Genomic DNA, 18260 nt, shown 5'->3' with positions numbered 1-18260 from the left:
TTTCTCTTTGGTTTGTAGTTGATAATCGCCCTAATTCGCAAATATCATACCCAATGTTTTTCTAACTCCTTTAAATTAATCCGTACTGTTGGCTACCCTCACCTGCTGCCCTCACTATTATTAACAGGAAGTGTAGTCTTTTGGGAGTCAGGACTCCAGTCTCCTCTGCTGACTCAGTCTGTGAGCATGGGTAAGTCTCGGAAGCTCTCTGTGTCACGGTATGCCCATTGTAATATCCGTATGGTAGCTTTCAGCCCATGTGTCTCTCTCTGGCTGCCCTTCCTCATTGCATCTTGTGTTCTTATATCTCATTCTCACTTCTGCCTTGTGCTGTTCATCGGGCAGCAGAACCAGATAGAATGGAAGATAACGTCCATCTCAGTTAACAGATGGAATTTTCCACAGACACAAATTAATAATGTCGCTGTTTATTACGTTCCTTGCAGATGTATTATTAAACATACATGCCAGCTCGCCCAATTAGTCAGACTTTCCCTCCATATTTAAAAAGAAAGAGAAATTGACTCAATTGTGTTATCCTAAAAACAACAACAACGAAACAAAACAAAACAAAACTGTATCTAATTTAGGATACGCAGTATCTCCCTATTCGTGGTATTTAAGGGTTGGCAGGTATGCGTTAACGTTTTTGTAACAGCGTCAGACTGTCAGTTAAAGGATAGTATTTTAGCTTTTTTTAAAGCCCAAGTTATTTGTTTTCTTTTCTGTTCATTTATGTTGTTGTTTTCATTAAGGAAATGCTAATAGTTGGGTGTCTGTTTTGTAAAACCCAGGTTTTTAAAGATGATCTCTATGTTTAATGAAGATAAAACAAGAAAAGCAAAAAGTCTGATTTACAACTTGCATTTGGTTCTCGTCGGTTAGTTAGAAAGCTAACAAGTACTAGGATTTGTCGGTGATCTCTGCAGATTTGATATTCCTAGCTACAAATTGGGAGACTCTCTGACAGAAGCCACGATCCCAACGTAGTGGTGAGGAAGCCTGTTGACTGGGCTGCGTGGTCAAAGTGCCGGCATATAGTGTATCAGGGGAAAGCTTGTCATATCTGAATACCCAGTTCTCCAAAACCGTTTTAAAAATCCGTATTTCAAGAGTGGAAATCGGGATGGTTTTATTACTAGACAATATTTATTGAGCGATCATTATGTCTCCTACCTTAGAATAATTCTTAGATTTCTAAGCCTTCTGGTCAATGTTAGCAGGTCAGAATGTGGTGCATTCACCTAAAATTGCTGCGCGCATAGATCCTTGAAAGTAATCCCTTCAAGTATATATAGAGAAAATGAATTTAGAGATGATTCTTGCAGATAACTGAGAGAGAAAGAACCTAATTTTAAAGGAGGAGGTCAGTGGAAGAAAAAAAAAAGAAAAAGACAAAAGAGAAAAAGAGGTCTGTGGGGTCAAGCATAGAGCCTGCTGTCTTGGACAGGACAAAGACACAAAGCCCGTGTTTTTAATTCATAAACAGCAGTCACGTTGTGTGTGCCTCACACGCCACTGAGAGGCTTACAGCAAGAGCGCTCTTATGCTAATTAGCATGTGCTCGGTGCCTCGTAAGTCCTCGGTTCCAGGTACCCGGCACTGCCTGCTTGATGTCATAACGCCACGAAAGAAGCAGTGCGCACAGTGGTGACAGCACCAACCCCGGAGGTCCCGTGTCTGAGTCCGGGTCCTGGCTGCACCGTTCCTGGCTGTCGACTGAGACAAATGACTCCCCGTCCCCTTGCCTCACTTTTCTCATCTACCAAATGGGGATCATACTGGCCCCTGCTTCACAGAGGATGCAATGTGTTCGTGTAAGTCAAGCCTGTAGAACATCGTGGGCAAAGTAATTAGCACGTTGCAGCTGTTAGTTACGGTCATGTATGTCTTGAGAACACAGTTCGGGTTGACGGGTGAACAACATGGATTTGAACTGCATGGGTCACGTGTGCAGATTGTTTTTGACAAATATAGTACGGTCCCGAAAATGTTACTTTCTCTTCTGTATGATTTTCCTTTTTTTTTTTCTCCTGGCTTTACTGTGAGACTACAGCGTGTAATATATGAAACTCACCGAGTATGTGTGAACTAACTGTTGACGTCATCTCTAAGGTTTCCAGTCAACCGGAGGCTCTTAAGTTTTGGAGAAGTCAAAAGTTATTCATGAATTTCCAACCCCCATGCTGTCTTGGAATTCATACCAAGTGAATACGGTTTTCAGGACTCCACCACAATGTTTTATAACTGAGTGCTTCTTTCAGTAGGCCTGGTCATCTCGGCCCCCATTTTCCACAAGTATTTCTCTTTAAAGATGTCAAATGACGTGCAGTTTCTTAATGTCTCTCCATGTACCTTCATAACACTTGAAGAGCAGCTTATCTGATGAGCGCCAAGGGGTCAATGTAGTAGGCACTGATTTCCCATGAAGTTTGTCTCTCTCGTTGGTACTGCCAGTTCCCACAATCCTAGCATTCCCTGGGCATCAGTCAGTGTCTACAAGGAATGATTTTCAAATATTAAAGCATGTGAAAAGACAAACAGGCCAAAACTCAGAGCTCTCTAGGGACTATGACCTCCAAAACAGACTCTGTTCTGACATTTTCACAGGCTGCTTGAAGGAATTCCAGCAGGGCCATTCCATTTGGTAAACTCCTAAACAAACCCTCTGTCATCAAGGACTGATTTATCGATTTTTCTCCTTATGTACTTGTTCTGAAGAGATTAAGATAGTAGATATGGCTGCTTAGACACTTTTAAGGCATTTGATGTATATGATAAGTATTATGCAGAGGACTTCTGGTATTTTGAAGTAGTAAAACAGTTATTTGCTATGTTTAAAGAGATTTCTTGCTCTGAGTTGACTTTTAAATTCTTTCTCTTTTTCGTTTTGATTCCAGGAAATCTGTGTCATAATCACATCTCGCAATTAAAATGTTTTCAGTCTGAACCTAATTATTTAATAAAGAAATTGATTAAATTTGTGAATGACCTTTTCAAAAATAAATATGCATGTATACAATGACTTATTTCCCAAGGACCTTTGGCATGTGTGAAAACAAACAGTTCTAGTGGTGTAGGATAATATTCTATGAAATCTTGGTGTGATGACAGTTGTTTACATTATGCTCTAAGGTCACTTGAGTGGGGGAGGGCAGATCTATAAGTTGTTTTTCAGTTCATCTGAATTCTCTTGAAATAGTCTATTGTATATTATTATAAGGTTCTTTATAAAAACATTATAGTGCAAAAAAAAAAAAAAATGAGAAGGGAAGAACCCAAAAGATTTAGAGCCTGAACAACCTAAGGAAATGGGTAATTAGGATTTATTTGATTTATAGTTGGGTTTAAATGCTACCAGCCCATGGTTGTCCCAGTCTGGTGTGTCTGAGTGTATGTATGAAACTCCAGGACCAAACAGCATTCTGCATCTGAAGGGGCAGGTTTGTGGCGGTGGGGTGGGGCGCGGTGGTTGTGTGGTTTCCTTCCTTCTTTGCATGTTTCTTTTCAATGAGTTAATCCTTTGGGTGAAACTATGAAGCTTTAAGTATTAAACAAAAGAACTCCTACACAATCAGAACTTTCCTATGATTCGATATCTGATTTTGGTGTTGGATTATAATATGTTTTGAGCAAATTTTAAAGTGGGACACAAGAAGTGAATTGGTATATGATTTCACTCAAGCCTCTTAATGTCAGGATAAATAAAACTCATGTTATCATATTGTAGTAACCCATCAGAAACCCAGGGTATTTTAGAGGTCTCCTTGGTAAAATAAAATGGAAACAAAAGTGAAATAATAAGGCGCTTAGTAATTGGTCACAAGTAGTTATTGAATGTATCAAAGAATTACGTGCCTCCTGATTGATGTGTATAAAATGAGTATGAATAAAAAGGTCTATATGCTCTTATTACTGTTTTTCTCAGGCCAAGAATAACAAAGTGATATTTTACTAGACATACTCTCAGTATGAGAAAGTATTACTTTTCTAATGTAGTTTTCTAACATAGATGTTTCTGTCTCACACCGTCAGTTTCAGTTAGATAGTCTCTGCGTCTTGCAAAAAAGTGGAATTTGATTAAATAACTTGCTGATAAACTAGTGAAATCTCTGGCTGCATCATCGTGTGCTTGTTTATTTGTGCATAGAATTAGAGTAGCTGCTTGACTGTGTGCTCGCTGAGTGCTTTCAGAACCCTCAACGGAAACAATGTTCACACCTTCAAAAATCTGAAGATTTTGTTGGGACCCCGAAGTATAATTTGGAGGATTTTCCAGGTCAAAGAATTTAAACTTACACCAAGCAGATCAAGTTAGGATTGGAAAAGTTGAAATTTAAAGAAGTCTAAGAACTTAGTCTTAAGCTATGGGTTTCAGAATCTGATGGTTCTAGACAGTGCTGTTGTTTTTGTTCTATTACGCGATGTAATAGTGTACTCTGTGTAACATGTACTTTCTCATAAAAGTGGATACCTTTCTTAAATGACCATGAATGTTTCATATATCCTTGAGGGTGGAACGGTATATATAAATGTTAGTTAGGTCATTTGGTTCATAAGATTTTTCAAGTCTCGTATATTCTTCCTGATTTTTTTTCTTGTTCTTTCAGTTGCTCAGAGAGGTATGTTGAAAACCCCAACTAAAACTGTGGATTTATTCCTCCTTTCAATATTTTTTTTTCCTTTCATGTATTTTGAGTGTGTGTTATGTTTTCTAGAGTACTAGATTAAAAAATGTCTCTGTCTTTCAACTGCAATATTTCGATAGTTTCCATTTAAAGTAATTGTTGATTTATTTGGCATATTAGTTATCTGTAGCTGTGTAACAAACTACTTCATACCTTAGTAGCTTAACACAAGACACATTTATATCTCGCCGTTTCTTTCAGTCAGGAATTTAGGTAAATCTTAGCTGGGTACCTCTGCCTCACAGTCTCTCAGGAGCCTGCACTCAGGTATCAGCCAAGGCCATGTCATCTGAAGTTCCGGCTGGGGAAGGATCTGCCTGTAACCTTTGCTACATTGTTGTTGGCAAGATTCAGTTCCTTGAGGGTTGTTGGTCCAAGGGCCTCATTTCCTTGCTGGCTGCTACCTGGAGGCCTCCCCTGTTCTTGCCATGTGGGCCTGTCCAACATGACATCTTACTTTGTCAAAGCCAGTAAGAGAGAGGTCTGCCAGCAAGACAAAAGTAATTTTTTTTTCCCCAACATTTCCTCAACAGTGCCCTACTCTACTGTTGAGAAGCAAATTACTCAAGGGGAGAGGACTATATGAAACCATATATACCAGAAGGCAGAGATCAGTAGAGGCCATCTACCAGAGTTGAGTTTAAGTCAGTCATTTTGTGGTATGTTGTATTTGTTCAGTCTGTTCCTTATTCCTCTTTTCTTCCCTTTTTTTTGGGGGGGGGGTTAATTCTGTTTTTAGTATTTTTTTTATTTTTGTAGCATCCTATTAGCTATGCTTTTTTCAAATGTTCACTTATCTTTCTTTTCTAACGAAGGTCTAACATGCTGCTAATTGTATCCAATAAAATGTTCATCTTAGTTTATTTTTATCTCTGTAAGTTCCTTTTTTTTTTTTGCATTGTTTATTTCTCTCATCACTGTATTCACGTTTTCCTTTAAATACTTGTACATAGTTATGGCTGTTAATTCATGTTTTTTTTTTCTGTTATTTTTGCATCTGTTTTTATTGACAGATTTTTCTCCCATTACAAAGACATTTTCCTCCCTCCTGGCACGTTGTCTGCTAACTTTTTATTGGATATAACATCGTGAGTGTTACATTGCTGAGTGGCTGGATTTTGTTTTGGTTGTCTTCCTTTAAAGCGTGGGTCTTTGTTTTGGTCCGAGTGTTGGACTTTTGGATCACTCCCAAGGCCTTCTTCAAGCTTTGTTAGGAAGGATATAAGGTATCATTCCCTCCAGGGGTGGTGCCTTTACTAGGCCTTGACCCCCTTTGGAATCTCTGCCGAATGCCCCACTCAGTGCCCCGGGGAGATCTTTTTGCTCAGGCTAGTCAGAGCTCGAACATCTCCCAGCCTCCTGTGCACCTTGGAAGTGTTTAGCCGCTGGTTCTCTGGTCATTTCATACCCCGCCTTGTGAAACCGCTGTGGGCACACATAACTCAGGACTGAGCAGACACCCCAGGGTGCCCCGTGCAGCTCTCCAGGACTCGTTCTCAGTATAGGCCGCAATCTGCCGTTCCGCAATCTGCCCCGCAACTCCCGGCTGTCGTTGCTTCCCCTTAGCTCTCATCTCCGGCTCCCCAGTGCCGCCGGCCTACCTCACACTGTCTGAGGGCTCGAGCTCACGGTCAGCGGCTGAGAGGCTCATCTCAGTTGTTCCCTTTCCTCTAGGAGTTCCAGTGCCGCGCTGCCCGCATCCCAGTGCGGGAAAGCCATTGTTGCATGCATTTCATCCAGCTGTCTGGTTTCCTCTGATGACAGGCTGGGTGCAGTTCTTGTTTTCCCATCACAGCTGCGGACCAGTCTGGAACTAGGGATTTAATACACGGCCCGTGGGCCTTCCACCTCTGCCTTCTGACTGGACTGCCGAGGCGCTGCTCTGTGTCTGGGCCACCCCCCTCAACCCGATCCCACACCGAACATGGAGACCTTGCTGGGTGCAGGAGGCCGCTCCCGGCTTGTGGGCTCAAGGCTGAGGCTGGTAGTTATGGGGACACTCATGTCAGCCAGCTTTCCAGCTTTTGCTGTCGGTGCAGGGTGGTGAGCAAGCTTGTCAGGTGAGGGCCTCCTGGATCCCTCGGAGCCCGGGGTGGAGGCAGTCCGCCGTTCAGGAAGTCCGCATGCTTCAGTGCGGGACCTCAGGGAGGGAGGAATTCACATGTCGGCAGAATCCATTCTTCATTAATAAAGAAATGATTATATATTATTTTCTCTTCACAGAAATGTTGAAATTCAGAAAACTTCTCTTTGCCTCAGTATTTGAATTGGGTTCAGTTTGGCAAAAGAGTCAGCCTTTAGCCGATTTAGAAAATATAAAGAGTACATTTTTCTTCTCACATGTATATTAATGGGAATTTTCTTGTCAAGAATATCTAGTTCTATTAAGTGAAAAAGCATAGAATTAAATTGCAGATTCGCCGTGAATGCAACTCACCATCCTCTCTGCATTGTCCCATCAGCCCCCACCATGTCCTCCAAAAAACACCCTGCAGAGAATTACATCAAATTAATTTTGGCATTTTATGTACATACATAGTACTCTCACCTGCCTTCTTTCCTGTAGTGTGCATTTTTCATAATACACATACAGGTGTACGTATCAAGGAAGGAAAAAAACCTTTTTGAAAAAAATATGCCACATATATAATGGGAAATGTTAGAGTAAGTTGGTAGCTTGTGATTATATTACAGTATTTGGGTGATTCTCCAGAGAATTAGATTCTACTTGGATTTCTTAGGTTCTGCTCAGAGGCCACTAAATGTCAGATGGAATATTCACAACATGTAACAGATTCTTATTCTTTGTTGACAGAGCTTTACAGGAGAATTTATACTGAGGGTTTGCGTGGTGTAATGGAAATGAAGGAGAATGTTACTGAGATCGCCTGGGGATCACAGAGACACAATTCAGTCGAAGCCTCTGTCATCTGGGTCCCATGGTCTATGCTTCTGCATTACCCCTGGGCCCAGTGGTTGACAGCTCCCACCTCGGTTCACATGGCCTCTCTGGCTGCCCACCTGTGCCCTCGTGTGGCTGTCTCACTGTTGCCGAGAAGACAGAGCAGGTTAGGATGCAAGGAACAGATGGGAGTCACTGGTAGCGAGCAGAGTGAGTGAGGCGTAGGTGTCAGAACTGGCCCCAGAGCCCCAGAAGGACAGAGCCCGGGGCAGGTGTTCAGGTCCATCAGATGGCTGTCAGATTGGTTCTCAGTCTTGTTCCATCCAGGTGACGTGTTGACAACGACAGAGGGAAACCAAATGAAAAGTAAAAAGATTAATTGTATTTTTGGAAATTAGAATCATCGATATATACTCAAACTGTGGACTTTAGAATGTATTTGTTTTTTTGTCTAGTTTCAGATATACGGTTCCGTTTGATTAGCCCAAATGTTTGAAAAACAAACTTGCATTAAGGTGTGAAGTGGTCCAAATATACTAATGCAAAGCCTTCTAATAGAATTTTTATTTGTAAGCCAAATACTTTTTATAAGGTGCTCTTCCCTGCCTTTACTTTTTTTTTTTCTTTTTTTAGGAATATAATCACGTAGGTCATATACCTAACACTTGTATTCTGACTGTCTAACTTACTCTGTGTCTTCTCACAAAAACACTTCATTGCTTGCTTCTTTCTGCGAAGTAACCAACACACATTTTTTTCAAAATCCACCTGCAAATAAGGCCCTGTGTTAGGTTTTTCCATGTGTTTCTGCATAATACTACATTCTTTCCCCTTGCCCATACAGTAGGCCTGGAGCCCAAATGGGCAAATAGCTAAGCGAAAGTACAAACTTGTGCCTGTGGAGAGAGGGCTTATTCCCTGAATGGGTAAAGTCCTTTTCCCTTATGAGATGGATTGGAAGTGTTTTCATTTTATAGGAATATAAACTGAACAGAGATTAAATAATGCAGGGACAAGAAGTGAAAAAGAAACAAAGTTTTAAAGATATGGTTGCTTTTAACACCACCTCTAAGGTTATAAAGGGAACTAAGGTTATATAAGGATATAAAGGTGTTAGAGTAGGGCAGATAAATTTTATTTGGAAGAAAGAGAGTTAAAGGTATTTTGAAGGCAGACTGTTTTAAGTTTTATACACAGGAAATATAAATACAATCGCATAGAAAGCTAAAATGTTAAGATCTTGCTTGAGCAGAATAGTTTTACTTTAAAATTTCAAGGCCTGTTGATGTTGACGACATTCTGCCTGTCGCATCTGCCAGGATCGCCCCTGTGGGTACGTTTTCGCCACATGCACGATGCGTGCAGATGAAGCATGGTCACCACCCTCTTCTCGTGTCGCACTTCACTTTACACTCTTCTCAGGCGCTTCCATGCTAGGAGGGAGACCCTACAACCAGGCCCCTTGGTCGTTCGGACCAGAGAACTCAGGCAGTTCTGTGTGTCTCTTTATTCTAGCCTTGTACTTCCAAAGGTACTCAGCTAAATGAAGACATTTGAAAAATTCCTCTAATGGAAGATGTCCAAACAGTCATTTTGCTCTTTTTAACCTTTTAAACAAATACATTTTCAGGTTAGTGAGTAAAATTGAGATCCTAATAATAGATTGTCCTGTTAATGGCAATTTGCTTCATATTAAAGTATTTGATATTTAAACATTAAAATAAAAATCTCCTTTAATGTAGTCTATAAATCGTTTTTCCCCCTATGGAAAAAAAATATGAATATAATATAAAGGGCTATTTTTCTGATTTCCTATAGTAGGGTAATAATGTTTTTACCTGTTCTTTTTAACTCCTGAACTTAGACCAGTTTATTAACGTTTTAGTGAAGAGTGATTTATGAGTAAGTTGCAGGCACGCCTGAACCTGTCAGCGTGCGTCTTCTAACACTGTAGGCTCCTGTAGACCACGAGAGTTATGACTCTGAAAACCTAAATATTGATACTAGCGTATATTTAATACCTGCCCCATATTCGTATTTCCCCACTTCTCCTAATGATGTCCGTTGTTGGTTTTTTCAACCAGGATCTTATCATGTAGCATTAACTGTATTTAGTTGTCCCCTAATGTCCCCTAATCTGGAACAGTTTCTCTACCTTTTTTAAAGACTTGCTTTTTTCTTTCTTCTTCTTCTTTTTTTTTACATTTCTTTTTTTTTTTTTTTAAACGTTATGTTTTTTTTCAGAGCAGTTTTAGGTTTACAACAGAATTGAGAGGAAGGCACAGGGATTTATCGTATGCCCCCTGTCCTCACACATGCACAGCCTCCCCCATGATCCGCATCACTCACCAGAATGGCCCATATTTTTCTTTACCAAGGATGAACCCATGTAGACACCTCATAATCACCCGGTGTCTGTAGTTGACCTTATGGCTCTTTCTGGGTGATGTACATTCTGTGGGTTTGGACAAACGTATAATGCCATGTGTTCCCCATATTTTGACAGTCCTCAATACCCCCTGCACACTGTTCATTTCTTCGATCCCCGCCCCAGCCCCCAGCCTAGCAGCCATTCATCTCTTTAGTTCTGCCTTTTCCAAAATGCTGTATAATTGGAATCATCCAATAGGTAGCCTTTTCAGACTAGCTTCTTTTAAAAATACGTATTTAAGTTTCCTCCATGTCTCTTCATGGCTTGAGAGCTCATTTCTTTGTAGTGCTGAATCATATTGCATTGTCTGGGTGGACCACAGTTTGTTTTATAGAAGCAGATTTCTATTGATTCCAAGTTTGGTGATTTATGCAGAAAGATGCTATAAATATTTGCATGCAGATTTTTGTGTGGGCATAGGTTTCTGATTCCTCTGGGAAATGCCAAGGAGCACGATTGCTGGATTGTATGGTGAGAGTATGTTAACTTCTACAAAAAATCCACCAAACTAATTTTCAAAGTGGCTGTACCATTTTGCATTCACAACCACTTTTTTAGTTTGTTTTTTAATCTTACACTACTTGGCATTTTTTAAAAAGATTTTTTATTTATTTAATTGACAGACAGAGATCACAAGTAGGCAGAGAGGCAGGCAGAGAGAGAGAGGGGGAAGCAGGCTCCCTGCCGAGCAGAGAGCCCGATGCGGGGCTCAATCCCAGGATCCTGAGATCATGATCTGAGCCAAAGGCAGAGGCTTAACCCACTGAGCCACCAGATGCCCCACTACTTGGCATTTTTTAGAAGTCCAGGCCAGTTATTTTGCAAAATGACCCTCAGTTTGGATGTCTGTTTAGGTCCTTGCGATTAACTCAGGTTAAACATTTCAGTGGGAATATTATGTAGGTTGACGTGCGTGAATCACATAAGGAGGTACGTGACATTGGTTCCATTACTGGTGATATTCAGGTTGATTACTTGGGTAAGGTAATGTTCACCTCCCATTTCTCCTATGTAAATGTCCACTTTCCTTTTTGTAAATAATAATCAATTACAGTATAATTAATTACAAAGTAGTGTGTAGGATAGTTCTGTGTTCTAAGCATCTTTCAGCCATGATTTTAATGATGGTTTTTGTTTAAATAAGTTATCAAATAGGTACTTGAAATTGATGGTTTTCTAATTCTGACATTTCTTCTCTAGTAGCTGACATTCTTCTGAAAAGAACCTTCTTTTCTAAGGGAAGTATCACTAGATTGTGATACTTTTTATAATTGGAAAGGTACTATCCATTTCCGTCATCATTTGTGATACAAGTGGTCCCAAATTTGGCCAGTGAGAGCCTGTTCAAGGTGATTTTTGTGTTCCTTTGACCCATCCTCAGCTTTTGAGCACATACCTTCTTTCTGGCAAAGGATATATCAGGATCTTCTTAAGCTTTCATGGCCCCATGAAACTAGTCCTGGAGTTAGCCCTTTCCCTAAGGATCCCTGGTTCCAATCACTGAGGATGATTGGTTTTTAGAAACCAAGATCTGAGAGCTAAGCACACTCATTGTTACTTGGGTGTCATTGCTTCTAGGCCTTTTCAGTAGACAGAGCTAGAACTTTTTTTTAAAGAAAAAAAAAATCATCATGTCTACCCAAAAGAACCATGTAACCTTGAAGAAGATGAACAAAACCAGAGGATTTACATGTCCAAATATCAAGACCTGCTGTAACACTATAGTAGCCTAGACAGATAAACAGTCTGACCAGTGGAACAGAAGAGAAATCAGAGATAGTGTTTATCACTTAACTCACTACAAAGGTAACACGTACGTATGGTGGGAAAGGATGGTCTTTTTTAATAAATCGTTCTGGGTTAAATATCCACTGGAAAGAAATTTACATCACACACACACACACACAAAGTCCAACTATGAAAGGTTAAACAGTAAAGCTTTTAGGGGAAAACATCTCCATAACCTTGGAGTTAACAAAAATTTCTAAACAGAGCACAGATAGCATGAGTCAAAAGGGAAAAACTAGACTGTTTGCATTATGTTTGAATTAATAACTCTAGTGCACCAAAGAATACCATTGAGAGAGAAAAGGCAGCCCATAGAATGGGAAGAGATAATTCTTAATCCATATATTTAACTGAAGATTCTTCTCCAGAACATATAAGGGACTCCTATAAGCCAATAGAATGAACCAGACAAAAGCCTTGACACAAACTTCACAAAAGAGGAAATCCAAATGGTGCCCATATATATGGACATGGATATGTGTTCATTAGTCATCAGAGCAGCACAAATGCAAACCTCAGCAAGGTACTACCACGCGCCAACTAGAACAGCAAAAATGGAAAAACACCAGGTAAATCAAGGAGCATGGTGTATGGAACAGTTGGTGGAAATGTTAACGAATGTAACCATTTTCAAAAACTTCTGCATAATTCTAAGTATCAGTGAGTCCACTTCTAGATTCTGTTCAGCAGAAATACATACAGGTGTTCATCGGAAGATGATGTCATAACTTGAGTGATATGAAATTGCCTTTTTTTTGTAAGCACTATGAGCGATTTCATGAGGTTCAGTCTACTGGAATGCCAGTAGCACTATTTGGTTTTTTGTTTGTTTGTTTTTATTTAAATTCAATTAGCCAAGTTATAGTTCATCATTAGTTTATGACATAATGTTCAGTGACTCACAGTTGAGTATGACACCCCGTGCTCATAATATCACATCCCCCCTGAATGCCATCACCCAGTTCCCCAGTCCCCCACCCACCTCCCTTTCTGCAACCGTCAGCTTGTTACCCGGAGTCAAGACCCTCATACGGTTTGTCTCCCTCTCTGATTTCTTCCCATTCAGTTTTCTGTCCCTCCCCTATGGTCCTCTGCACTATTCCTTATGTTCCACATATGAGTGAAACCATACAATAATTGTGTTTCTCTGATTGACTTATTTCACTCAGCATAGTCCCTCTCCAGTTCCATCCATGTCGATGTAAATGGTAGGTCTTCATCCTTTCTGATGGCTGTGTTATACTCCACTGTGTATAAGGACCACATCTTCTTTACCCATTCATCCACTGTTTGCTGTAGGGAAAGACTAGAGGCTGCCCAATGCCCATCTCCAGAAGAATGGCCCGTAAATTTTCACCTACCACCCAGTGGCATATAGCCGTGGGAGTCAGTACAGCACAGCAACATGTGAGAATCGTGTGACTCTCACAAAAATAACACTGAGTAAAGACAGCTAGTCACAAAAGAGTATGCATGATTTGATTCCGTTTATGAAGTTCAAAACCAGGTAAAACCATGCTCTGGTTTGAGAAATCCAGGCAGCAGTTACCACTGTCAGGAGAGACGTGATTGGAAGGGAAGTGCAAAGGGAGGGCTCTCCAGGTACGGGAAATGTTTGATTTCCTAATGCCAGTTGCCTGAGTGCTTCCAGTTTGTAAACATTCAGCAGCAGATCATCCACTTGTGACATTTGCCTTGTTTGCATGTATATTAAATTTAAAAGTTAAAAACTAAAAATAAAACAATAAATAGTGTAAAGGTTACCTGGGAAACGACGGGGAAATCAATGACTTCTGATCTGTTCCTCATCCCACCTCAGTTCTACCATTAACCTGTCCCCATGCTTGTTTCTGACAGTTCAAAATAAATTATAAGCATCTGTGCACGCTTCCCTGCACACGTGTATATCACATGTCATTGTGTATGTCACCAGAGTTCAGTATTTACTTCAAACGACCTTACTTTGAGCGCCCGCCGTCTGTGCTTCTCCCTGCATTTCTTCTCCCCAGTCCGTTGCTGGCCCTTCTGCCCAGTTGTGCTCTGAGATGCCACCAGGCTCTCTCAGGTCCGATTCTGAAAATTTCTTAAAATAGTATTGTCCGAGACACCTTTGCCTCGTTATAAGCCGGCTTTTTATTGTGAAATTATTGACGTTCTTTATGTGCCCTTGATACTTGCCAAATGTATTTTGTGAATGTTCTCCTTGTCTGTGCCTTCCTTATTGATTTTCTTAAAGTGTCTTGTGATGAGCAAAAGTTTTCATTTTTGATGAGGTCCAATGTATCAATTTTTTTTATGATTACTGCTTTCTTCCCCCCAAGAAACCTTGGCCTACCCCCAAGCCCTGGAAGTCCTCGCCTTTATAAAAAATCCTTCTAATGGCTTTTCGGTAGTTGATGTTACATATCATATGTCTGTGATATACTTCCAGTTAACTTTGATGTCTGGTGTGAGGTAGGGGTTGAGGCTCATCTTTTTCCATATGGAATTCTGGTTGTTTCAACACCATTTGTTAAAAAGCCCCCTTTCCCTCTACTGGATTGCTTTGGCACTTTTGTCTGAAATCCAAAGACCTTATAAGTGTGGGGCTGTGACTGCCTCTCCTGTTCCATTAATATGTTTCTTAATTCTTATGCTGGTACTATACTGTCTTGATTACTGTAGTTTTATAGGCAGTCTTAAATCAGGTGGGGTAAGTTTTCCAACGTTGTTTTCCTTTTGTAAGAATGCCCAGATATTCTAGGTCCTTTCCATTTCCATTTCTACTTTATAGTCAGCTTGTTTAAAAGGAAAAAAACAAAACAAAACAAAAAACCTAGCAGGAATATGATTGGGACTGTGTTGAATCTAGAGATTAATTTGGGGTGAACTAACCTCTTAACGTCAGTCCATCAGTATAACATCTCTCCATTTGTATTGGCCTTCCTTAATGTCTCAGCAGTGCTTTCTAGTTTTTAGTGTAGAAATCGTGTACATCTGGGACACCTGGGTGGCTCAGTCAGTTGGGCATCTGCCTTTGGCTGGGGTCATGGTCCCAGGGTCCTGGGATCCGTGTCCCGCAAAAAAATAAAAAATAAAAAAATCTTGTGCATACATCTGTTTTTGGCAGTGCTATGAATGAAATTATTTTTTAAATTTTAATTTATATACTCTGGCTTCATGACCTAAAAATAACTTTCTGCTCTACTTTGCTGATGATCTTGTAGACTTTGAATAACCCTTTCTTAATTGCCCCATTCTGATCTATGTTTCTGTGAAGCATAAGGTGAAAACCCCTTTAAAAGACATTTCATTCTGCATCAGTTCAGATAAGGACTTATTTTCCTCAGAACTGCTAGGAACTACCTGGAGTGAGTTTATTTGTGCCTGTATGTTATGTGATAGTCTTGCATAAGCGCATGTGTACATATGTGTACTTTAAAGAAGGTGACAGTTATGTTGCCATCATTGTGGGTGGATGCATTTTGGCCTTGGTTTTGTGATCATTGTTTATTGGCGCAGTATGTTTTTGTTAAGTGTTGAACTCTGTGCCAGATGCTCCTCTGCACAGGGGTAAGCTACAGCCTCTTCTCTCAAGGAATAGCCCAGTGGCTTAGCTCATTCCACAGTCACTGATGAGTGTTTATTGGTGTTGTATTTGCTATAGAAACAGAGCAACCAAATATAAGGAAATCCAAGAAAAACCCATGTTTTTGGAAATATTTCTTGTCTGATAAAAATAGGGCTTCCATACTACTGACATTACACTGTTTTCTTTATTTTAACTTGCCTCTGTGCGTAAGTATGACCTAGCGTATACTGTAAGTGAGCATATCCTCCCAGCAGCCTTGCCATTTGTGACTGAAAATTACTGTCACTGAGCTGACACATAGTTCAGGAAAACCACCTTTTTCCCCCCCTCCCTCTGATTGAGAGTACTGGGACCAGACTCTGGAAATCAGAAGACCCTGCTTAGGCCTGAGAGGGCCCATCCATCCATTTAGCCTCTCTAATGTGCATGAAGTTCCATGCTATTAGGAACATCCTGAAGTGGTAATAAATGTCCCTTTGAAGGAATCGATGACTGTTGGTGATGCTAATATTGTTGGAAGCTGCATTTAATTAGGTATATGCCGTTTTGTGCTTTACAGATCTCTGTGTCCAGGAATTTGCCCTGTTATTTTAAGACTATTTCTAGAATATTTTGGTTTCCCAGCCTTTTTTTTTTTTTTTTTTTGGTTCATTTGAAATTGTATGTAATATTCATAGAAACAACGGAGATGTACTTTGTCGTGTTAGTTCCCAAGGCCTTCTGTCCTTCCTTATGAAGTATCATTTACGAAAATGTGTATATGTAGATTCTTTATACAGTTTGAATATCTAATATCCCACTTCTCGTTTTCTTTTTAAATTTCCCTTATTCATATTTGTTTTCTGGGTATAGTCTCTAATGTTATGACTGAGAAAATGTTTCTCCTTGACAACACTTGAGGTATGTTTGCCTTACTACTTCCTATTTCTTTTCCTGTTTCTTTCTCCCTCACTAGACATTCTCGCCCCCCTCTTTGAAACTTCCTAACTCCTTGTAAGTTAACATGTTAGTAACGTTCTTGGAGGCTTAAAAATCTTCATGTTTCCAAAATTAATATATAGGGGAAAAAATAGAAGCTACAACAAACACAATAGTCTGGAAAAGAAACCATTGTGATGATATGTAAATAAATAGCTAATATCAGTTTTTATGAGAAGTGCTTTCATTATAAGCCAGTGTTTGCACTTCTCATGCTTGGTTTTGCATTTTCTTTGGTCTTTTTATGCTGCTTAGATACTTAGCTTACTAGCTCTTTTAAAAGGAGTTTGACTCTTCTAAAAATGGCAGTAGCAGATACTTACAGCAAATTTAGGAGAAAGAAGAAAAGGAGAGACAAAAAGGTTAATACATACACCCACTTCTCCGATAATCACAGTAAAATTCTGTAGTAGCTCTTTGATCTTTTGTCTGTTTATTTTGGTTTTAAAATGTCGATTAAAATTTGTTTCCTGAGTTTTATTGTTTTATCTTTTCCAATTTAATATATTTTTGTAGTTTTTTTTTTACTTCTGTGCTTTATAAGCAACCACTTATTGCATATTGGCTTAAGTGAGTAGATTAGTTATAGTTTACCCATATCCTTACTCTTGGACACTTGAATTGTTGTTAGTTATTTTGTTAGACTAAAATCTTTGTATATAATACACTACCACTTTTGTAACTGTTGAAATACCTTTTAATTCCATCTGTTCAAGTACTGTGTGTGTGTGTGTGTGTGTGTGTGTGTGTGTAACAAGCATGTCAGTTTATTAAATGCAAAATGGAGGAAGAGCTAAGGAACATTTTCTTTTTTCTCTTTTTTAAAAATATAAATCCAGTTGATTAACATGTAATATATTGATTTCAGAGGCGGAGTTCATTGATTCATCAGTTTTATATAATACCCAGTGCTTATTACAACATGTGTCCTCCTTAATGTCCATCACCCAGTGACCCCATCCTCCAACCCCCTTTCCCCCAGCAACCCTCAGTCTGCTTCCTGTGATTAAGAGTCTCCTATGGTTTGTCTCCTCCCTCTCTGATTTCGTCTTGTTTTATTTTCAAGTATTTCTTACTTTAGTGAACTCATGGAGTCTTAAGATGTATCCTGGCTAAGGGAATGGACTTTGGGCTCTTTGGACAGAGCGTCTGAGTTTAAGAATCTCAGCCAGTGGGGTGCCTGGGTGACTCAGTTAGTTAAGCGTCTGCCTTCAGCTCAGCTCATGATCCCAGAGTCCTGGGGTCGAGCCCTCTGTCCTCCGAGCGGGAAATCTCTTTCTCCCTCTGCCCCTCACCCCACTCGTGCTCTCTCTCTCTCCCTCTCTCTCTCTGTGTCAAATAAATAAGTAAAATCTTAAGGAAAAAAAAAAAAGAATCTTAGCCAGTTACCTTACAAGTGTATTGGTTTCTTCATTTGTAAAGTGGGATGAAAGCAGGTTAACTGTTCATATCTGTCAGGGTAGTTGAGTAAATGAAAGGAAACAGCATTTTTAGCTGAGTGTCTCATATACAATTAGTGCTCAGTAAAATATCTATAGTAACTGTTATTGAATTGGTTGTATTTTATAGAAATAAAGGAATTCAAATGAAATTAAGTCTCATTTATATATTATAACTAAAATGCTGTCCCTTGTATTTGAGTGGCTCGTGGAATTATGTGTATAATGGTAAATGAAACAATTCTAGTTTGTGAGATGGTGAAAGTCCTCTTGTAAATTAATTTTATAGTTTGAATTTTTGAAATTACTCATATACCATGGACTCCATTAAAATGATTTTCTCTAATTAGCTTTATTAGACTGCTTTACCAGAATGTGGCTTTGAGGTTGGTAGTATATTATGTCATCTGACTGTCCCTCAGACATTGAAACTAGGTGGAATGTTTGTTAAATGGAAAAGTTT

At 39.6% G+C, this 18260-nt stretch overlaps 1 protein-coding gene across 7 annotated transcripts in view; it reads left to right on the top strand.

The window, feature by feature from the left end:
• MRTFB (myocardin related transcription factor B) overlaps window positions 1-18260 on the top strand; it is a 262113-nt gene that overhangs the window by 147769 nt on the left and 96084 nt on the right. For 5 of the 7 annotated variants that reach the window (XM_032328495.1, XM_032328490.1, XM_032328493.1 and 2 more), the window contains exon 4: window positions 128-190. The exons of the other annotated variants lie outside the window; for them this stretch is intronic. In XM_032328495.1, coding sequence (XP_032184386.1) covers window positions 128-190 — 63 coding nt within the window. The remainder of the gene's footprint in view (window positions 1-127; window positions 191-18260) is intronic. 7 annotated transcript variants of the gene reach the window in all.

This window comes from Mustela erminea, chromosome 20, assembly GCF_009829155.1.
Source record: "Mustela erminea isolate mMusErm1 chromosome 20, mMusErm1.Pri, whole genome shotgun sequence".
NCBI classification, from domain to species: Eukaryota; Metazoa; Chordata; class Mammalia; order Carnivora; family Mustelidae; genus Mustela; species Mustela erminea.
Note: the sequence above shows the minus strand (reverse complement) of the source record. Positions and strands in the feature narration are given on the sequence as shown.